The sequence below is a fragment of the Rhinoderma darwinii genome, chromosome 1 (genome assembly GCF_050947455.1).
Source record: "Rhinoderma darwinii isolate aRhiDar2 chromosome 1, aRhiDar2.hap1, whole genome shotgun sequence".
Lineage (NCBI taxonomy): Eukaryota > Metazoa > Chordata > Amphibia > Anura > Rhinodermatidae > Rhinoderma > Rhinoderma darwinii.
In genome coordinates, this window is record NC_134687.1 from 265,741,122 (window position 1) to 265,764,766 (window position 23,645).

The 23,645-nt window shown below is 44.9% G+C and overlaps 1 protein-coding gene across 9 annotated transcripts in view; it reads right to left on the reverse strand.

The window, feature by feature from the left end:
- ADGRL3 (adhesion G protein-coupled receptor L3) overlaps positions 1–23,645 on the reverse strand; it is a 2,099,109-nt gene that overhangs the window by 818,025 nt on the left and 1,257,439 nt on the right. For all 9 annotated transcript variants that reach the window (XM_075863876.1, XM_075863871.1, XM_075863866.1 and 6 more), the window contains exon 19: positions 13,909–14,000. In XM_075863876.1, the coding sequence (XP_075719991.1) occupies positions 13,909–14,000 (92 nt within the window). The remainder of the gene's footprint in view (positions 1–13,908; positions 14,001–23,645) is intronic.

Sequence of the window (23,645 nt, forward strand, 5' to 3'; positions counted from 1 at the left end):
TGCTGAAAACATCTGCATACTGAGCAAAATGGGGAGGCAGTCCCGACAGCGACTGAGGCAGAGAAGGCTTGACAGGATGGATCTGCAACAGACAACGACCATGGCACTTGGGGCCCTATTGGAGATCCTCTCCAGAATTCCAGTCCAGGACTGGGGCATGTAGTCGAAGCCAAGGCAGGCCCAGCAGAACAGAATTGATGGCTTTGGGCAAAACAAGGAACAAAATAAATTCAGAATGAAGTACTCCAACCTGGAGCTTCAACGGCTTGGTTTTAGAGATAATGGGATCAGGCAGAGGCAGTCCATTAACTGAGGCAACAGCCAAAGATGTCTCCAGGGGAACTGTGGGCAGCTAAAGATGATCCACAAGCTCTTCCTGGATGAAATTTGCAGGAGAGCCAGAGTCAAGATAAGCAGAGACACGATATGTCCTGTCGCCGGATACCAGGGTCACAGGAATAGTCAATTTGGAAGCGAATCCTCTGCTATATTCCGTTCCACCTAGGGTTGTCTCTCCAATCAATCCTAGGCAATGGGGTCTCTCCGGCCTCTGGGGGCACAGACGCACAATATGGCCTCCATGGCCGCAATACAAACAAAGTCCAGAAGTGTGTCTGCGTTGTTTCTCCTGGGTAGACAATTTAACATAATTACTCTGCATCGGGTCCTCTGGTGGGACGACTGAGGAGGATTGCGGGACAGCAGAATCCAGCCTGGGAAGTTCTCTCCCCCGGAGAACCTCTTGGGAACGTTCCCGGATCCTCATGTCGACACGGGAGGCGAGTAGGATAAGATCGTCCAGGGTGGATTGCAGATCGCGAGCAGCCAGCTCGTCCTTGATCCCTGAAGACAGTCCCTGCCAGAATGTAGCCACCAAAGCCTCGTTGTTCCAGGTCAATTCAGCAGCCAGGATATGGAACTGAATGGCATACTCGCCCACGGAGAGGTCTCCCTGGTGTAGGGTCAGCAAGGATGCAGCAGCCGAAGAAACTCTCCCAGGTACCTCAAAGATCGAGCGGAAGGTCTGTAAGAAGCACTGCAAGTCCTGGGTCTCTGGTCCCTGATGTTCCCACAGAGGATTGGCCCATGCCAGGGCTTTGCCGGTAAGGAGAGAGATGATGAAGGCGATCCTGACGTCATCCGAACAGAAGGACCTGGCATGTAGTCTGAAATGGATCAGGCACTGATTCAAAAATCCCCTGCAGAACCTCGGATCTCCGTCATAGCGTGGAGGTAGCGGCAAGAAACACAGGGTGTTGGTACCAGTACAGACAGGAAGTGTAGTAGGCGGAACCGCAGGAACGGGTACGGTGATGACTGAGGTTGGAGCAAGCAGCCGATGGGCTATGGCGTTCACCGACAGGAGGAGCTGGTCTTGTCGTGACTGGAGATCCTCCATCTCAGCCAGCATGGCTTGTGTAGTCAATGTCTCAGGTTGACCAGTGGGGTCCATGGCCTGAGCGTACTGTCACGGAGCGGGTTAGTGGACCGACTAGGCCGAACCACCGCAGCAGGGAGGCAGCTGGCCAAACAGCAGGACACCCCAGAAATACGATGTCCCGCACAAGGGTACCTGAATAGTCCAGATGGTGGCCGCAGCTCTGGCACAGATGAGATGGGTGCAGCAGAAGGCGCCAAACGTGGCGGATGACACAGGAGCCGAAAGTTGCGCCAGACGTGGCAGATTCCTCCGGACGTGGCAGATGACACAGGATGTGGCAGATTCCTCTGGACGTGGCAGATGACACAGGACGTGGCACGACTTGATACTAAGGCAAAGCACGGGAAACAGGAACGGGGAAAAAAGTACAGGTAACAACAGGAACGGGAAACACTAAGGGACAATTTGCAAGACAGACTGGGAAAACTAAGAACGCTCAGGCAAGGATTAGAAGGCCAGGGGCCTTCTTATAGACCAGGAAATCGTGGCAGTTGATGATGATGACGATTTCCTAATTGCGAGCGCTGGCCCTTTAAGGCCGGGCGCGAGCGTGCGCGCGCACCCTACGGGACACAGCCGAACGGAGCGGAAGTGAGCGCTGGCGTCTCCTAGGAGGGAGACGGGGACCAGCGCTCACAGATCCATGGCTGCGGGCGTCGGGAAGTGAGTAAACTCGACGGCCCGCGGCCTTGGACGCTACAAATAGACATTTGAGTTTCACATGAAAGCTCTCTTTTTCTAGCCATTTTGAGAGTTTAATCGAACCCACAAATGTAATGCTCCAGATTCTCAACTAGCTCAAAGGAAGGTCAGTTTTATAGCTCCTCTAAATAGCAAAACTGTTTACAGCGGTGCTAACATAATTGCACAAGGGTTTCCAAGTGTTTTCTAATCATCCATAAGCCTTCTAACACAGTTAGCAAACACAATGTACCATTAGAACACTGGAGTGATGGTTGCTGGAAATGGGCCTCTATACACCTACGTAGATATTACATTAAAAACCAGACGTTTGCAGCTAGAATAGTCATTTAGCACATTAACAATGTATAGAGTGTATTTCTGATTAATTTAATGTTATCTTCATTGAAAAAAACTGTGCTTTTCTTTCAAAAATAAGGACATTTCTAAGTGACCTTAAACTTTTGAACGGTAGTGTAAATAGACTATTTTCTACAACCTTTAGTAATTCACCTAATGTCATATGTAAGAGATTCCATGCACCTGATTAAACATCTGCAGAACATGGAAATTCCCGAGGGAATAATACTTATATCCATAGACGTGGAGTCACTTTACACCAACATTAAACATCACCTCGGACTGCGAGCAGTGACATATTACCTAAAACAACAAGTTACATCCAACAGATGACATAATTATTTTCATTATGATCTTCTAGAATTTGTTTTAGGCCACAATTACTTTGTGTTTGACAGAACTTTCTATAGACAAATTTCTGGCACTGCAATGGGTGCATGGTGTGCCACCTCTTATGACAATCTCTTTCTGGGTTGGTGGGAGGAGACACACGTGTACCCATCGGCTCAATATGCGCAAAATGTGATCAAATGGTACAGATACATAGACGACATACTTATCTTTTGGACAGGTACAGAAGAAGAATGCAAGCTGTATATAAAGGAACTGAACAGAAATCCTTGGAACATACATCCTACTGCAAAAATATCCTGAGACATGGTTGAGTTCCTCGACCTAAAAATCATGATGGAGGGCTCCAGAGTTAAAACTACCCTTTATCGGAAAGAAACTTCAACCAACAGCTTTCTACACTTTCAGAGCTTTCATCCACCACATCTCAAAAATGGAATACCAGTGGGACAATTCCTTAGAATCAGAAGAAATTGCAGTGAAGAACAAGACTTTAGGGACCATGCGAGGGACCTAAGCAACAAATTTAAGGTAAGACGATACCCCCATAAGATCATCACCAAAGCATACCAGAGAGCCCTTCAGGATAACAAGATCAGAGTTACCACCACATATAACAATCAATGGAAAGATAATGCCCAAATTTTGCATAAAAATTGGAACATTTTACTATGTGAACCAAAATTATTTCCACATATCACTGAGAGACCGATTTTGACGGCCAAAAGGGCCCAAAATTTAGGAGATCGAATCATGAGAAGTCACTTTTCCAGACCCAAGATGCATCCAGGAAGGGAGATCAAGCTCAAAGGCTCATACGCCTGTGGCGACTGTAACATCTGTCAATTTACAAATCCCACGGATGTATTTATAGATCCTATCGACCAACAAAAGTATCAATTAAAATCATACATCAATTTCTGTAGCAAGAACGTTATTTATGCACTTACCTGTTCTTGTCCCAAAGTCTATATAGGACAAACAAGCCAGGAACTATGTAAAAGTAGAGCAACACATATCAAACATCACCCTGGCAGATCGAAATTTTATACAGAACAAAATCCTGACCTCAGTAGCTTCACATTTTTTACAAAGTCATAATGGTAAGATCACAAGTTTAAAAGTTTCTGGTCTAGAACAGATGCAGCCAAATATACGAGGTGGCAACATTGTACCTAAAATACTCCATGAATCCGGATGGATTTATAAATTTAAAATGTACAAACCCAAACTATTATACACAGGATTCTACAAAATATAAACTCTTGAGGATTTATACACATAACATTATCATTATTGTATCACTTATTACACATGTACATTTTTATATATAATTTATATTTTTTAATCCTCACAAGATACACTGGAGGGATGAAAACCGTGTAAACCCCCCAATAGTAACCCCATTTGGGAAACTACACCACTTAAGGAATCTATCTAGGGGTATAGTGAGCATTTAGGCCCCACACGTCTTTTGCAGAATTTATTAGAATTAGGCTGTGAAAATTAATATCAACATTATTTCCAATAAATGTTGAATTTTTTCAATTTCACAAAGGATAAAGGAGAAAATGCCGCCCAACATTTGTAAAGCAATTTCTCCCGAGTACGGCTATACCCCACATGTGGTCATAAATGTTTTTTCATTAGAAAGTAATTAACCCTTTCCGAACTGATTAATGTTTTGCTATTTTCTTTTTCGTTTTTCCTCCCCGCTTTCCGAGAGCCACAACTTTTTTATTTTTCCGTCAATGGAGTGGTGTGAGGGCTTATTTTTTGCGGGACGAGCTGTAGTTTTTATTGGTACCATTTTTTGGTACATAAGACTTTTTGAGCACTTTTTATTACATTTTTTGGTAGAGCCAAGGTAACCAAAAAACTGAGATTTTGCATTTAAAATTCTTTATTTTTCACGGCGTTCACCGTGTGAGTTAAATAATGGTATATTGTAATAGCTTGGACATTTACGGACGCAGCAATACCAATTTTGTGTATTTTTTTTTTACATTACTTTAGAGAAAAAATGTGAAAAGGGTTTATTTTTGGACTTTAAATATTTATAAAAACATTTCCACTAATAATAACTATTTACTTTTGTTTTTACCTATTTTATAAGTCCCCCTAGAAGACTTGAACCAGCAATCGTTAGATCACTGGTAGAATACACTGCAATACTAATGTATTGCAGTATATTGTGATTTTTACAGGCTCCAGTAACAACGTGAACGCTGTTTCTGTCCGTTAGTCCCGGGTATCAGCTGTAATACACAACTGACACCCGCAGCGTATGGCGCGGGCTCAGCGCGTGAAACGCTCCATATATCCCACACCACGACATGCTATTAAGTCATGGTGCGTGAAGGGTTTAATGCGCAGCGGATGGTGCCGAGTGAAAATTAAAATTTTCCACTGATGTGCCATTTTAGTGCACTATATGTTGTGCCCAGTTTGTGCCACAAATATCAAATAAAATATTAACAAGGTTCTCCCGGGTATGGCGATGCCATATCTGTGGACGTAAACGGCTGTTTGGGCACACTGTAGGGCTCAGAAGGGAGGGACGTCATTTGGCACTTATAAATTGCACTATCCGCTTTTTGAACGCTCTGAACATTTTGCATCGCCATAATCTGGGAGCCGGAACTTTTTTTATTTTTTCACCACCGGAGCTGCGTGAGGGCTTATTTGTTGCGGGACAATCTGTAATTTTCATTGGTACCATTTTGGGGTACATGCGATTTTGTTGATCACTTTTTATGCCATTTTTCGGCAAGCCAGGTGACCAAAAACCATCAATTCTGACAATGATTTTTATTTATTTTTGACGGCGTTTACCCTGGGCTATAAATGACCATTATACTTTATTCTGCGGGTCGGTACGATTACGGCGATACCATATGTATATAGTTTTTTTTATGTTTTGCAGCATTTGCGCAATAAAAATAACTTATTTAGAAAATAAATTATTTTTTGTGTCACTATATTCTGAAAGCCATAACTTTTTTATTTTTCAGTCAAAAAAGCTGAGTAAGGGCTTGTTTTTTGCGGGGCGGGTTGTAGTTTGTATCGGTACTATTTTGGCGTAGATGCAACTTTTTGATCACTTTTTATTGCATATTTTGGGAGGGGTGGTGACCAAAAAATAGTGATTCTGGCATTGTTTTTCGTTTATTTTTTTGCGGTGTTCACCGTGCGGGAAAAAATAATATTATAGTTTTATAGTTGGGGTCGTTACGAACGCGGTGATACCAAATATGTGTACTTTTTTTTAATGTTAATTTTTTTCCTATAATAAAAGACTTATTATAGGAAAAAAAAGCAGTTCATGTTTATGTCACTTATAACTTTTATTTTTACACTTTTTTTAAAACATTTTTATTCTTTTTTTTACTTTTTTCACTTGTCCCACTAGGGGACACTTAGACTTGCAGCTCTGATCGCTGCTGGAACACATTACACTACACACGTAGTGTAATGCATTCCAACTGTCGTGTGACGTCACAGTCACACTGACAGGAAGCCTACGACGACCACCCTCCGACTGGTCCTCATAGGCTTCTGTACATGGCAGCCTGGAAGCCATTGTCTGTCGTCCGGTTGCCATGGGTACCATCGCCAGCCCCCGTGATTTCACGTGGGGGCTGCCGATCGGCGCTAAACACCTTAATTGTGGCGTTCAAAATCAAACGCGATGGGCTGCTGATCGGCAACGGGGAATGCAGGGCAGAAACCCTGCACAGTTAACCGCCGCTGCAGTGTAGCGCCACGCGGCGGTTAACTGTCAAAGCACAGACGTAACTGCACGTCAAGGTGCGCGAACTTACTGCTTACCTCGACGTACAGTTAGGGTATGTGCACACGGTAGCAGGCTTTTATGTCTGAAATGACAGACTGTTTTCAGGAGAAAACAGCTGCCTCGTTTCAGACGTAATTGCTCCTCCTCGCATTTTGCGAGGCTTCTCTGACAGCCGTAAATTTTGAGCTGTGCTTCATTGAGTTCAATGAAGAACGGCTCATATTACGTCTGAAAGTAGTGTCCTGCACTTCTTTTGACGAGGTTGTATTTTTCCGCGTCGTCGTTTGACAGCTGTCAAACGACGACGCGTAAATGACAGGTTGTCTGCACAGTACGTCAGCAAACCCATTCAAATGAATGGGCAGATGTTTGCCGACTTATTGTAGCCCTATTTTCATATGTAAAACGAGGCATAATATGCCTCGTTTACGTCTGAAAATAGGTTGTGTGAACCCAGCCTTACAGTGAAGGAAATAAGTGTTTGATCCCTTGCTGATTTTGTAAGTTTGCCCACTGTCAAAGACATGAACAGTCTAGAATTTTTAGGCTAGGTTAATTTTACCAGTGAAAGATAGATTATATATATTAAAAAAAAAAGAAAATCACAGTCAAAATTATATATATTTATTTGCATTGTGCACAGAGAAATAAGTATTTGATCCCCTACCAACCATTAAGAGTTCAGCCTCCTCCAGACCAGTTACACGCTCCAAATCATCTTGGTGCCTGCATTAAAGACAAATGTCTTAAATGGTCACCTGTATAAAAGACTCCTGTCCACAGACTCAATTAATCAGTCTGACTCTAACCTCTACAACATGGGCAAGACCAAAGAGCTTTCTAAGGATGTCAGGGACAAGATCATAGACCTGCACAAGGCTGGAATGGGCTACAAAACCATAAGTAAGACGCTGGGTGAGAAGGAGACAACTGTTGGTGCAATAGTAAGAAAATGGAAGACATACAAAATGACTGTCAATCGACATCGATCTGGGGCTCCATGCAAAATCTCACCTCGTGGGGTATCCTTGATCCTGAGGAAGGTGAGAGCTCAGCCGAAAATTACACAGGGGGAACTTGTTAATGATCTCAAGGCAGCTGGGACCACAGTCACCAAGAAAACCATTGGTAACACATTACGCCGTAATGGATTAAAATCCTGCAGTGCCCGCAAGGTCCCCCTGCTCAAGAAGGCACATGTACAGGCCTGTTTGAAGTTTGCAAATTAACATCTGGATTATTCTGAGAGTGATTGGGAGAAGGTGCTGTGGTCAGATAAGACTAAAATTTAGCTCTTTGGCATTAACTCAACTCGCCGTGTTTGGAGAAAGAGAAATGCTGCCTATGACCCAAAGAACACCGTCCCCACTGTCAAGCATGGAGGTGGAAACATTATGTTTTGGGGGTGTTTCTCTGCTAAGGGCACAGGACTACTTCACCGCATCAATGGGAGAATGGATGGAGCCATGTACCGTCAAATCCTGAGTGACAACCTCCTTCCCTCAACCAGGACATTAAAAATGGCTCGTGGCTGGGTCTTCCAGCACGACAATGACCCGAAATATACAGCTAAGGCAACAAAGGAGTGGCTCAAAAAGAAGCACATTAAGGTCATGGAGTGGCCTAGCCAGTCTCCAGACCTTAATCCCATCGAAAACTTATGGAGGGAGCTGAAGATCCGAGTTGCCAAGCGACAGCCTCGAAATCTTAATGATTTACAGATGATCTGCAAAGAGGAGTGGGCCAAAATTTCATCTAACATGTGTGCAAACCTCATCATCAACTACAAAAAATGTCTGACTGCTGTGCTTGCCAACAAGGGTTTTGCCACTAAGTATTAAGTCTTGTTTGCCAAAGGGATCAAATACTTATTTCTCTGTGCACAATGCAAATAAATATATATAATTTTGACAATGTGATTTTCTGTTTTTTTTTTATATAATCTATCTCTCACTGGTAAAATTAACCTAGCCTAAAAATTCTAGACTGTTCATGTAATGGCAGGAAGGAGGTGAAGGGAACAAGTGAGCCCTAATCTACCCACCGCCCTGTCCCTGCCTACTTGCAACGACCCGCCCTAGGCGACGGGGTACAATTTGGCGGCGGTCCCTACGCTGTCTAAGTGCAAGGGAGTACAAACAGGGAACACGCAAGGGAAGGGGCAGTAGCCCACGGAACGCCGCGAGGAAACGGAGCGGTGAATGAGTCAGTCAGGATCAGGAAGTAGTGGAGTATACCAACGAGAGCACGGAGCAGGAAGCAAGCCAGGGGCAAAGCGAAGCAGGATAAGCGGAACTGAAGCAAGGCAGAAGCACGGCAGAAGCAGGCTGGAGCAAGGCAGCAGTGGGGCCAGGAATCCAAGAAGAATAACAAGCACTGAGGAAGAGAACACGGCAGGTATAAATGGACAGGGGGCGGAGCTAGCTCTCCCACTCCTGAGCCTGCCACCCTGGTTGGTGGTAGCCGGTGTCAGTCTAAGAGGTCTGGCCTCAGGTGTCGACTGATTAATCCCGGGAGTATACACAGACGTAGTACCTTGCAGATCCTTTACAGTTCATGTCTTTGACAGTGGGCAAACTTACAAAATCAGCAAGTGATCAAATACTTATTTCCTTCACTGTACGTCAAGGTGTGGGAAGGGGTTAAGAACTCTTCAGTGTAACCCATCTGGTCCTGAAGCCTTGAGTACATTTATTTTATTTTACTTAGCTTGGACCATATCTACATTCAGCCAATTCAGTATATTAATTGATGTATTAATAGAACTGGCACCGGCTACATCAGCCGCTCTTTCTTCTGTTGTATATACAGAGCTAAAGAATCCATTTAGTAACTCTGCCTTCTCTTGATCCCCTGTGACCAACTCCCCATTACAACTATCTAGGGGTCCTACATGTTCAGACCTTGGCTTTTTTTGCATTTATATACTTGAAGATTTTTGGGGGATTTGTTTTACTATCTTTGGCCACCTGCCTTTCATTTTGTATTTTTGCTAATTTTATTACTTTTTTACAGCTTTTATTAAGTTCTTTATAATTTACAAAGACTAGAGCTGCACTCTCAGATTTGTATTTATCAAATGCCCCTTTTTTGTCATATAATGCGCTTTTTACAGAAGGTGTAAGCCATGTGGGGTTTAAGTTTAATCGTTTATACTTGTTACTTACATATAGGAATACATTTTGCACTATAATTATATAAAGTAGATTTTAAGGGGCCTAGAGGAAGCCGGAATGCCGGGGAAACGTGCGTCTTATTGGTTGTTTTACACTAATTCACTGCCAGATAGCAACATTGAATAACATTCAATTTATGAGGCAAATTGTGTCCTTTAATAGTGTAGGATTGGGGGTCATCTGCACTACAATACAATTGGACCTGCGTTGGATAATTTAAAAATATTCATAATATTTGTTTATAAATTTATCAAGTTTATTATTTTTTCTATTGTTCAATTGAACCTAAAGTGTTTCCCTTCTTTCCCCTTCCAAAATAAATACTTGTACAATACTGGTGGTATACACCTTTGTGGTTCCCATTACCCACTCCATATAATATAAATGAGTATTTGCAAAATCTTCTACTTTCACCCACAAGGTTTCAACCTCCTCACAATCTTCACCCACTATTGTCTCTTTCACACTCGCCTTCATATCACTTCTCATATACAGACATACACCACCGCCTTTCCATTTTACCCTGTCTTTTTGAAACAGTGTAAAACCCTGTAGATTTACAGCCCAGTCATGAGAAGAGTCTAGCCATGTTTCAGCAACAGCAACTATATCTATATGTTCCTCCAGTACCAAGGCCTCAAGCTCCCCAATTTTGCTTTCTAGACTTCTGAAATTTGTGAACATACACTTTAACTTGCGTTTCAATTTTTCACATTCAGTATCAGAAATTTGATTATTTGACATTATTTGGGCATTTTTATCTTCAGTGTTGTTTTGTAACAAGAGTATCTCCTTATCCTGTTGTCTAATCCTCTCCCCACAGTCCATTTCTCCCCCCACCATGTTACGAGGATGGGATCAGGTACGCAAGTGCATCATAAACGAGAGATGGAGAGACACTTACTTTATCTCATGCATACTGCACTATATGGATTCAATAAACCACCCTCTCCTAATCTTCCCTGACAGGATTACAGCCCAAAATGTCAGATCCTCCTCATTGGACCCCCGCCCAATGGCTCCAACAAGAATCTCCCGATTTAGGTGTAATTGCTTCTCAATTAAAAACATCTAATAGGGATAGACCACATACATACGAAGAGTAAAAGGGCATGACCACACGTGGCGGATTTCCTCCGCAACTGTCCGCATCAATGCCGCACCTAATCCGGGTTGCGGATTACGGCTGCGGATCTGCCCAAAATGTGCAGTAAATTGATGTGGACTAGCTGCTGCGGACTGCGGGAAAAGTGCTTCCCTTCTCTCTATCAGTGCAGGATAGAGAGAAGGTCCAGCACTTTCCCTAGTGAAAATAAACGAATTTCATACTTACCGGCCGTTGTCTTGGTGACGCGTCCCTCTTTCGGCATCCAGCCCGACCTCCCTGGATGACGCAGCAGTCCATGTGACCGCTGCAGCCTGTGATTGGCTGCAGCCGTCACTTAGACAGAAACGTCATCCTGGGAAGCCGGACTGGAGACAGAAGCAGGGAGTTCTCGGTAAGTATGAACTTCTATTTTTTTACAGGTAGCTGTATATTGGGATCAGTAGTCACTGTCCAGGGGGCAGAAACAGTTACTGCCGATCGCTTAACTCTTTCAGCACCCTGGACAGTGACTATTTACTGACGTCACCTAGCAACGCTCCCGTAATTCCGGGAGCCCCATTGACTTCCTCAGTCTGGCTGTAGACCTAGAAATACATAGGTCCAGCCAGAATGAAGAAATGTCATGGCAAAAAAGCAAGACGGATCCGCAGCACACATAACATGTGCATGACAGCTGCGGACTTCATTGCGGAACTTAGAATCTCCATTGAAGTCAATGAAGAAATTCCGCCATGAGTCCGCAACCAGTCCGCCACTGCTCCGCAACAGACAGAGCATGCTGCGGACACCAAATTCCGCTCCGCAGCCTATGCTCCGCAGCGGAATTTTACGCATCGTCTAAACGAACACTTCTAAATAGAAGTGGAAGTCAATGCAGAAACGGCTCCGCTGCGGATTAACGCTGCGGAGTGTCCGCAGCGGAATTCAAGTGAAATTCCGCCACGTGTGAACCCAGCCATAAAGAAAAAAAATACAGACAAGTTTTTTTGGTAAATGGAAGGTCTTTATTTAGGTGCATTATTCCAGACTGGATATGGAAGATCTGGTGAAACACTTCAGGTACAGTTAGGATGGAATAGTTGGTAAGACTTAAAGGGCATGCTCAGAGATGCTCAAACTCCGAACATAACATGGGAAGGCAAGGGAGCAGGAATGAGAGAATACTTAAAGGGGTTATCGGACGGCCGGTGAAAAAAAAAATCCACCAAACAACTATAACGGTGATCTACACTGTAATTCTATTCTTTTCATCACAAAAAATAAATCAGTATGTTCCTACCATTAGATCCATATCGCTGCTCACACACTGTAAGACTTCCTGGTTCTAGGCGGGACTACACGCTGTTCTTCTGATGTTTTTCTTCATGTCCCATGATGCTTTTCTATCCTTTCTGCACAGTTATCACCATCCACCAAATCCCCCTGCCCATCCTCCTGTATTGTTCCGCCCATAGTCCGCTTACAGTTTCCCACATCACAGTCTTTCACCTCGCTTACTCTACTAAATGTACCCCGTTTCTTTCAGCGTTTCACTGCAGATACTAAACTTGAACATGTTAGGTAAAAATATAAATAGCAAGTCGTGCCTTCTATAATAAAAGATTATTCTCTATGGTAGCTGATTGGAGCATGCGCAGATTCGACAGGGGGAGTCACTAAGTTAATTAGACCCTGCACAGGCGCAATGCTATATTAATGCAAGGGGCTGTGCATCACTCCAGCCCCTTGCAGTTGCATGTTCAATGATGCGCCGACACCGAGTGAAGTAGGAAGAACTTCGAGGTCACGTGTAGCGGTGTCGGTGCGTCATCAAGGATCCAAAAACTACAGAATAAGTGGATCACGTGACCGCTGTAGCGACTGGCATTATCATCCAAAAATGCAAAAGAAAGTATATTGAGAAGAGTATTTATATGTAGTGAATAACTGTTTTAGAGTTTGTTTATGTTGTCTGGATAACCCCTTTAAGTCAACCTTGTAACTGCCCCTCAATCTCCAAGTCTTATGGGTAATCCCTGGAGCAAGGGTTGCAGAACCTACTTCTACGTTCCTTCATCATTATGAAACTGTTATATTGTGTTATATTGTGTCAAAGAACAATGTGAAAGTGAATATTACGCACAAGTATTTAAGGCATTTTATGTAAACTCCGTAAATGTTTTCCTTATTCTAAATGTTTCAAAAACGAATAAAAATATGTTTTAAAAAATGGTGTCTTTCACCAGAACAGACCCTTTTAGGTTAATGCATCTATCAAAAATTTGCAACCTGGTGGAATATAAAAGAAACTGTGACTATTTGGCTATGTTCACACATCACAATTTGTTGCAGGTTTTGGTGCAGATTTTTGGGTCAAAGCCAGAAGCGGAACCAGAAGAAAGTTCTATCTTCATATTTCCCTTTCAACAAATCACGATGTATAAACATAGTCTTATAAAGACTTCTTCCACCACACGTATGTAAACACATGACATTTATTGCAGAAATTTCTACTACTGAAAATGTGTTTAAATTATCTGAATAGGGTTGATTCTGCAGCATGTGCATGGATTTCGGCAAACCACATTCAGATGAATGGGAAAGATGAGGACATTTTTGCAACAAGCTTGTGAACATACCCATAGGCCTCATGCACACGAACATGTATTTGCAAAATGCAGATCAATTGTGAATCCATTCATTTTTATGGGAGAACACAGGAGAAGTCATTTTATAGTCCGCAATTGCAGTCCGGCCCCATTGAAATAAGTGCACATCTTTTATGTGCATGGTTCCTGATTGTGGACGGCCCACGGACAACACTCCTCGGGCCGTCCATGCCGTAGTCACGGACCGTGAACACAGCTACGGCCGTGTGCATAAGGCCTTGGTACCCGCTCAGCTTAGTGGTAATGGTAAGCAATGTATTCAGTCATGATAAAATAAATAGAAGAAAATCATAAAAACACCCAAAAAAAACTTTAATAAAGTAATTACTGATTAAGGTTCCACTTACCTGATATTGTCAAGGCAACCAGTGTCCGGCTTCATTATGGCAGTATGATGAAACATTTTAAATAGAGCAATCCCAAGAAAAATTACATTAAGCTAAAAAACAAAGAAATGTTCACAAAGTTAATACAAAATCTCCAAAGGCAGAATATGGATTAAATTATGCTAACACAGCTGAAATATGGTAGTTTTTGAGTAACTGACAATGGCATCTATACGTGAGTCATTTAAAGGTGTTTTCCCTTAATCATTATTTATCACCTATTCACAGGATAGGTGATAAATATCTGAAATTCTAAGATATCGCTCCGCAGCCCCATAGAAATGAATTAAGTGGTGGTCAAGAATGCACACTACCGCTTCATACATATGGGGCTTCCAGGAAAAGTAAGGTAAGCCCATTCTTGTGATTGGTCAGGGTACCAATGGATAGGTGATAAATATTGATTATGGGAAAGCCCCTTTAAGATTTAGTGCCAGTTATTACAGGATATGCTAAAAAGAATGAACAAAAGGAATGAACAAAATGAATGAACATTATTACTTATTGGTGAAAATATAAAGAGTATAATGTGTTTACTATGCTTGCTAGACATGGTATGAACAGGGTTTATATGTAGTTTATAGTAGAATTTACTTTTTGAATTTCCTATGATTTTTAGACATGGAATATATAGGGTATATCTGTATTTTTTAGTGAAATGAACACACATTCCATATACAGTAAAAATATGCATATTAATTTCCCTGTACTTCTTAGGCCTCGTTCACAGGCTCCAATAGGGGCCTCTGTCGCAGATCCGGCCGAGATTACCGAAGATTACTGGAGATAATAGCGCAGCATGCTACGCTATTGTCTGGTAAAATCACAGACACCCCGATGGAACCTATTAATGTAGATGGATTTGTCTGAAGGAGAATAACAACGAAACACACCGACGCTGGTGTGAACAAAGCCTTAGATATGGAATGAACAGGAAATATGCGTAGTTTATCAGTGCCTAGGGTGGTACCCTGAGGAGGGCAGCAAATGCGATTTTAATATAAAAATAATTTTTTATACAACCTCCTCCCTTGCCCCCTCGCTGGGCTAACAAATTAACAGGGTGGGGGGGGGGGGTTCACGCACGGCCCGCACGATAAAGAGGAGATATGTTTCTTTCTCTGCAGTGAGAAGTGAGCGCGGATTAGTAGAGAAGCAGTTTGCCTGCTCCACTAATCAGCACAACTCAGCGCCTGCAGGGCCTCCCGCAGCTCTACCTTTTCATCTGCTGCTGCCACAATGAAGACTCCTCCATGGACCTCAGTAGTCAGGTAAATACAGCAGCTTTAGTTTAATCTATGTTGATTTATATGCTGATTTATATGCTGTGCGAGGGAGGAGTGAAGAGGAAACTTTAAATGATATCTGTAAGAGGATGGGCCTTCTGTATCGATCGATTTTGTGAGGGAGGGGAGACTTGGATACAAGTGTTTTATGTGTGGTGATTCTTTATAGATCAATTTGGGGGTGGGGGTCTTCTTTATAGTTTATTTTGTGGTGTTAGAGCTTCTTCGTAAATCATATGTGGGGGAGGGTGACTTGGCTGTAAATGTTACGTGTGGGAGAGAGCAACTTGACTAAAAGGGTAGAAACACACAGGGCAAATACACTGTGTAAAAGTATGGAATTCCACCTGAAAAACCGCCCCAAATTGTGGGTATGTCCGCTGCAGAAATACTGCAGAATATATATAACAAAAAAAAAGCTTATACTTACTCCTGGCCCTAGTCATGGCGACGCGTCCCTCTTTTGAGCACATCCCGGCCTCCTTGGATGACTCTGCAGTCCATGGGAGCACCGCAGGCTTTGATTGGCTGCAGTAGTCAAATGGGATGAAACGTTATTCTAGGAGGCCGGGCAGCGCTCAGAACAGAGGATTGTGTTGCTATGACTATGGCCAGGGGTTAGCATAAGCTTTTTTTAAAATAATTTGCAATAAAGAAAAGCTTTTCTTTTTTTTTTCTTTTTTCATTTGCGATTTTTGCAGCGGGATCGCAGTGTTTCCTCCGCAACGGTTGCAACACATGGCTCTGTCTTGTGGGTTTTACCTCCCCTTTGATTTCAAAGAGGAAAACCCGCAACAAAAGTGAACTGAATCCAGTGCATAAATTGACATACTGCGGATTTTAAAAAAACGCACCGCTGGTAAATTTATGAATTTTTTTTTAGCTGATTTTTTCTGCTGTGTGTGGATGAGATTTGTTCAAATCTCATCCACTCTGCTGCTACTATAATATGCTGCAGATTTCCCGCAATGAAAACCATTGTGGAAAATCTCCAGTGTTTACACTGTGTGTGTTCCTACCCTAAGGGCAAAGCCACACGTGCCGGAATTGCTCTTGAATTCCGCTGCGGACACTCCGCAGCGTTAATCCGCAGTGGAGCCGTTTCTCCATTGACTTCCACTTCTATTTAGTTTCAGCCTCGTTTAGACGAGGCTGAAAATTCCGCTGCGGAGCATAGGCTGCGGTGCGGAATTTGGTGTCCGCAGCATGCAATGGATGTTGCGGAGTTGTGGCGGACTGGTTGCGGACTCATGGCGGAATTTCTCCATTGACTTCAATGGAGATTCTAATTTCCGCAATGAAGTCCGCAGCTGTCATGCACATGTTATGTGTGCTGCGGATGCGTCTTGCATTTTTGCCATGACATTTCTTCATTCTGGCTGGACCTATGTATTTCTAGGTCTACAGCCAGACTGAGGAAGTCAATGGGGCTCCCGTAATTACGGGAGCGTTGCTAGGAGACGTCAGTAAATAGTCACTGTCCAGGGTACTGAAAGAGTTAAGCGATCGGCAGTAACTGTTTCTGCACCCTGGACAGTGACTACCGATTCCAATATACAGCAACCTGTCAAAAAAATTGAAGTTCATACTTACCGAGAACTCCCTGCTTCTGTCTCCAGTCCGGCTTCCCAGGATGACGTTTCAGTCTAAGTGACGGCTGCAGCCAATCACAGGCTGCAGCGGTCACATGGACTGCCGCGTCATCCAGGGAGGTCGGGCTGGATGTCAAAAGAGGGACGCGTCACCGAGACAACGGCCGGTAAGTATGAAATTCGTTTACTTTCACTAGGGAAAGTGCTGGACCTTCTCTCTATCCTGCACTGATAGAGAGAAGGGAAGCACTTTTACCGCAGTCCGCAGCAGCTAGTCCGCATCAATTTACTGCACTTTTTGGGCAGATCCGCCGCAGAATCTGCAACGCAGATTCTGTGCGGCATTGATGCGGACAGTTGCGGAGGAAATCCGCCACGTGTGGGCATGCCCTAAGAGTATATTAACATGTTGCAGCCATTTTGCAGTTTTTGCTGCACTTACTGTTGCGAAAATCAGTTAGACTTGGCAATTAGGCTAGAATTTTGGCATTAGGATGACATGCGAATTGTCTTCAGTGTTTCAGACATTTTGAAATGTTTGCGCATAACTTTTTTCCCTATAGTTTTATTTAGTCACAGTATGATGGTATTATTTAGTCAAAGTATAGTGGTATTATTCAGTCACTGTATAGTGATATTATCCAGTCACTGTATGGTGGTATTGTTCAGTCACTGTATAGTGGTATTATTCAGTCACTGTATGGCGGTATTATTCAGTCACTGTATGGTGGTATTATTTAGTCACTGCATGGCGGTATTTTTCAGTTACTACATGGCGTTATTATTCAGTCACTGTATGGTGGTATTATACTGTATGGTGGTATTATATGGCAGTATTATTCAGTCACTGTATTGTTGTATTATTCAGTCACTGTATGATGGTATTATCCAGTCTCTATATGGTGGTATTATTTAGTCACTGTATGGTGGTATTATTCAATCACTGTATGGTGGTATTATTTAGTCACTAAAAGTCAAGGTAAAGACCGCTACATCTGTATGCATGGTGGTATTTATCACTCACTATATGGCAGTGTTATTCAGTTACTATCTGTGTAATGGCAGGAAGGAGGTGAAGGGAAAGTGAGCCCTAATCTACCCACCGCCCTGTCCCTGCCTACTTGCAACGACCCGCCCTAGGCGACGAGGTACAACTGGGCGGCGGTCCCTACGCTGGCTAAGTGCACAGGAAGACAAACAGGGAACACGCAAGGGAAGGGGCAGTAGCCACGGAACGCCACGAGGAAACGGGGCGGCGAACGAACAGTCAGGACCAGGACGAAGTGAGTACACCCGAGCGGACACGGAGACAGAAGCAAGCCAGGGCAAGCAAGCAGGTCAAGCAGAACTGCAGCAAGGCAGAAGCACGGCAGAAGCAGGCTGGAGCAAGCAGCAGTGGGGCCAGGAATCCAAAAGAATTACAAGCACTGAGGGAGAGCACAGGGCAGGTAATAAAGGGCAGGGGGCGGAGCTAACTCCGAGAGACCAGGCCGCGATAGGCTCTCCCACTCCTGAGCCTGCCACCCTGGTTGGTGGGAGAAGGTGTCAGTCGAACAGGTCTGGCCTCAGGTGTGGATTGATTAATCCCAGGAGTGTAGCTAGATGAAGTACCTGGCAGATCCCTAACAATCTGGTGGTATTATTCAGTCATTGTATGGTAGTATTATTCAGTCACTCTATGGTGGTATTATCCAGTCACTCTATGGTGGTATTATCGAGTCTCTGTATGGTGGTATTATACAGTCACTGTTCGGTGGTATTATTCAGTCACTGTATGGCGGTATTATTCAGTCACAGTATGGTGGCAAAATCCAGTCACTGTATGGCAGTATTATTCAGTCACTGTTAAGGATCTGCCAGGCACAGCTTCTGTATCCACGCCCATAGGTAATCAGTCTGCACCTGCTTCTATGTCTGTGAGACTGACTCCATCTTCCACCACTCAGGATGGCAGGCTTAGGAGTGGGAGAGCCTATCACAGCCTGGCCAGACAGAGCTAGCTCCCGCCCTCTGTCTATTTATACCTGCCTTTCCCGTGCCTCCTTGCTTGTGATTCTTCTCGTTTTGTTTCCTGGCCCTGCTGCAGCTTCTTGTACCATTTGACCCTGCTTCATATTGACCCTGGCTTACTGACTACTCTCCTGCTCTGCGTTTGGTACCTCGTGCACTCCTGGTTTGACTCGGCTTGTTCACTACTCTCCTGCTCTGCGTTTGGTACCTCGTTCACTCCTGGTTTGACTCGGCTCGTTCACCTCTCTTGTTGCTCACGGTGTTGCCGTGGGCAACTGCCCCTTTTCCCTTGCTTCTGTGTACCCTTGTCTGTTTGTCTGTTGTGCACTTATTGAGCGTAGGGACCGTCGCCCAGTTGTACCCCGTCACATAGGGCGGGTCGTTGCAAGTAGGCAGGGACTGAGTGGCGGGTAGATTAGGGCTCACTTGTCTGTTTCCTTACCCCCATCACTACATAATCACAAGCCATATACCTACTCTACCCTGGTCCCTCACACTACTATGAACCCCCTTGAGACCCTGGTTCAGCAAGTGCAGGGTCTCTCCCTACAGGTCCAGGCCCTGGCTCAGAGGGTCAACCAGCCTGATGCTACCATGGTACTGCCCCTCACCTCACCTCTTGAACCCCACCTCAAGTTGCCTGACCGGTTCTCAGGGGACCGGAAGACTTTTCTCTCCTTTCGGGAGAGTTGTAGGCTCTATTTTCGTTTAAAGCCCCACTCCTCAGGTTCTGAGAGCCAGCGGGTGGGTATAATTATGTCCCGGCTCCAGGAAGGGCCCCAAGAATGGGCCTTCTCCTTGGCTCCTGACGCCCCTGAACTTTCCTCCGTTGATCTTTCCTTTTCTCCTCTCGGACTCATTTATGACGAGACTGACAGGACTGCCTTTGCCGAGAGTCAGCTGGTGACCTTACGTCAGGGTAAGAGACCTGTTGAGGAGTATTGCTCTGACTTTAGGAAGTGGTGCGTAGCTTCTTGGTGGAATGACCCTGCCTTAAGGTGCCAGTTTAGGTTGGGTCTGTCGAACGCCCTGAAAGACCTGCTAGTTAGCTATCCCTCTTCTGACTCCTCAGACCAGGTTATGGCTTTAGCGGTACGAATTGACCGACGTCTCAGGGAACGACAACGTGAACGTTTTTGTGTTTTCTCCTCTGACTCCCCCATGATGCCTCCCGAGGTCCCGTTGCTTCGTTCTTCCACGGAAGACTCAGAGGTACCTATGCAACTCGGGGCCTTCGTGTCCCCCCAACAACGTAGAGAGTTCCGCAGGAAGAATGGTCTCTGCTTCTATTGTGGGGATGACAAGCATCAAGTGAACACCTGTCCTAGGCGTAAGAATAAGCAGCCGGAAAACTTCCGCGCCTAAGTGATCATCGGGGAGGTCACTTGGGCGCACAGGTATTTCCCGTAAATATGAAACTTAATAAAATCTTGCTTCCCTTTCAGGTCTCTTTTGGTGGTAGGTCTGCTACCGGCAGTGCCTTCGTGGATTCAGGGTCGTCTGCTAATATCATGTCTGTGGAATTTGCTATGTCTCTAGCTATGCCTTTGATTGATTTGCCTAAACCTGTCCCGGTAGTGGGTATCGACTCCACTCCTCTTACTAATAGTTATTTTACACAGCATACCCCTGTTTTTGAACTCCTTGTTGGCTCCATGCATTTGGAGCAGTGCTCTGTACTGTTGATGCAGGGATTATCATCCGATTTGGTTTTAGGCCTTCCCTGGTTGCAGTTGCATAATCCCACGTTTGACTGGAACACTGGGGATCTTACCAAATGGGGTAATGAATGCTTGACGTCATGTTTTTCTGTTAATTCTATTTCTCCCCCTGAGGAGGTGAAAATGCTACCTGAGTTTGTTCAGGACTTTGCTGATGTTTTCTCTAAGGAGGCCTCTGAAGTGTTACCTCCTCATAGAGAATATGATTGCGCTATCGATTTGGTACCAGGAGCTAAGCTCCCTAAGGGTAGGATATTTAATCTCTCTTGTCCCGTACGTGAAGCCATGAGAGAGTATATCCAGGAATGCCTGGCCAAGGTTTACATTCGCCCCTCTACTTCTCCGGTAGAAGCTGGCTTTTTCTTCGTAGGGAAGAAGGATGGTGGTGTTAGGCCATGCATTCACTACCGTAACTTGAATAAGGTCACTGTAAGGAACCAGTATCCCCTTCCTTTGATTCCTGATCTCTTTAATCAGGTTCAGGGGGCCCAATGGTTCTCTAAGTTTGATCTACGGGGGGCGTATAACCTTATCCGCATCAAAGAGGGGGATGAGTGGAAGACTGCGTTTAACACGCCCGAAGGTCATTTCGAATACCTCGTCATGCCCTTTGGGTTGTGTAATGCTCCCGCGGTCTTCCAGAATTTCATAAATGAGATTTTAAGAGATTACCTGGGGGTATTTCTTGTAGTGTACCTTGATGATATACTTGTGTTTTCCAAGGACTGATCCTCCCACATTGAGCATGTCAGGAAGGTGCTCCAGGTCCTTCAGGAAAACAAACTGTTTGCGAAGACCGAAAAATGTGTGTTTGGGGTGCAGGAGATACCATTTTTGGGTCAAATCCTCACTCCTCATGAATTCCGCATGGACCCCGCCAAGGTCCAGGCTGTGGCGGAATGGGTCCAACCTGCCTCCCTGAAGGTGTTACAGTGCTTCTTGGGGTTCGCTAATTATTACAGGAGATTTATTGCTAACTTCTCGTTTATCGCTAAGCCTTTTACGGACCTCACTCGCAAGGGTGCTGATCTCCTCCGCTGGCCACCTGAGGCTGTCCAGGCTTTTGAGGTCCTTAAGAAGTGCTTTATCTCGGCCCCGGTGTTGGTTCAGCCCAACCAAATGGAGCCATTTATCGTGGAGGTTGACGCGTCCGAGGTGGGAGTGGGGGCTGTCTTGTCCCAGGGTACCAGGTCCCTCACGCATCTCCGTCCCAGTGCCTACTTCTCCAGGAAGTTTTCGCCCACTGAGAGTAACTATGATATTGGCAACCGCAAACTCTTAGCCATTAAATGGGCATTTGAAGAGTGGCGCCACTTCCTGGAGGGGGCTAGGCACCAGGTAACGGTCCTTACCGACCACAAGAATCTGGTTTTCCTAGAATCTGCCCGGAGGCTAAACCCAAGACAAGCTCGTTGGGCGTTATTTTTTACCAGATTCAACTTTGTGGTTACCTATAGGGCTGGGTCTAAAAATATTAAGGCTGTCGCGTAGCTTCATGGCCAGCCCTCCTTCGGAGGAAGATCCTGCTTGTATTTTGCCTCCAGGTATAATCATTTCCTCTATTGATTCTGATTTAGTCTCCGAAATTGCGGCTGATCAAGGTTCAGCCCCCTGGAACCTTCCTGAGAACAAGCTGTTTGTTCCCCTGCAATTCCGGCTAAGGGTACTTAGGGAAAATCATGACTCCGCACTATCTGGTCATCCAGGCATCCTGGGTACCAAGCACCTCATTGCCAGAATCTATTGGTGGCCTGGGTTGCCTAAAGACGTTAAGGCCTACGTCGCCGCTTGTGAGGTTTGTACTAGGTCCAAGACTCCCAGGTCCCGACCAACGGGCTTACTACGTTCTTTGCCCATTCCCTAGAGACCTTGGACCCATATCTCCATGGATTTTATCACCGATTTGCCTCCATCTCAAGGCAAGTCGGTGGTGTGGGTTGTAGTAGACCGCTTCAGTAAGATGTGCCACTTTGTGCCCCTCAAAAAACTACCCAATGCTAAGACGTTAGCTACCTTGTTTGTCAAACACATCCTGCGTCTCCATGGGGTCCCTGTCAATATTGTTTCTGACAGAGGGGTACAATTTGTTTCTTTGTTTTGGAGAGCCTTCTGTAAAAAGTTGGAGATTGATCTGTCCTTCTCCTCTGCCTTCCATCCTGAAACTAATGGACAAACTGAGAGGACTACTCAGTCTCTAGAACAATATTTAAGGTGTTTTATCTCTGACTGTCAATATGATTGGGTCTCATTCATTCCCCTCGGCAAATTTTCCCTTAATAACAGGGTCAGTAACTCGTCAGGGGTCGCCCCCTTTTTCTGTAATTTTGGGTTTAATCCACGGTTCTCCTCCGTTTCACCTGGTAGTTCCAACAATCCCGAGGTAGAGGTCGTTCATCGGGAACTGTGCACAGTTTGGGCCCAGGTTCAGAAGAACCTAGAGGCATCCCAGAGCATACAAAAATCTCTGGCAGATAGAAGACGTTCTGCTAAGCCCTTGTTTATGGTCGGGGATCTGGTGTGGCTATCGTCAAAGAACTTGCGCCTTAATGTCCCGGCCAAGAAGTTTGCTCCCCGGTTTATAGGGCCGTACAAGGTCATTGAAGTCCTCAATCCTGTCTCCTTCCGACTGGAGTTGCCCCCATCTTTTCGAGTACACGACGTGTTTCATGCCTCCCTCCTTAAACGCTGCTCCCCGTCCTTGGCTCCGTCGAGGAAACCTCCTGTCCCCGTTCTCACCCCTGAGGGGGTAGAATTCGAGGTGGTCAAGATTGTGGACAGCAAGATGGTCCAAGGTTCCCTCCAGTACCTGGTCCATTGGAGAGGATACGGGCCTGAGGAGAGGACTTGGGTACCCACCCGGGATGTTCACGCTGGGGTATTGGTCAGGAGGTTCCACCTTCATTTCCCCAATAAACCAGGTCCATCTAGAAAGGGTCCGGTGGCCCCTCATAAAAGGGGGGGTACTGTTAAGGATCTGCCAGGCACAGCTTCTGTATCCACGCCCATAGGTAATCAGTCTGCACCTGCTTCTATGTCTGTGAGACTGACTCCATCTTCCACCACTCAGGATGGCAGGCTTAGGAGTGGGA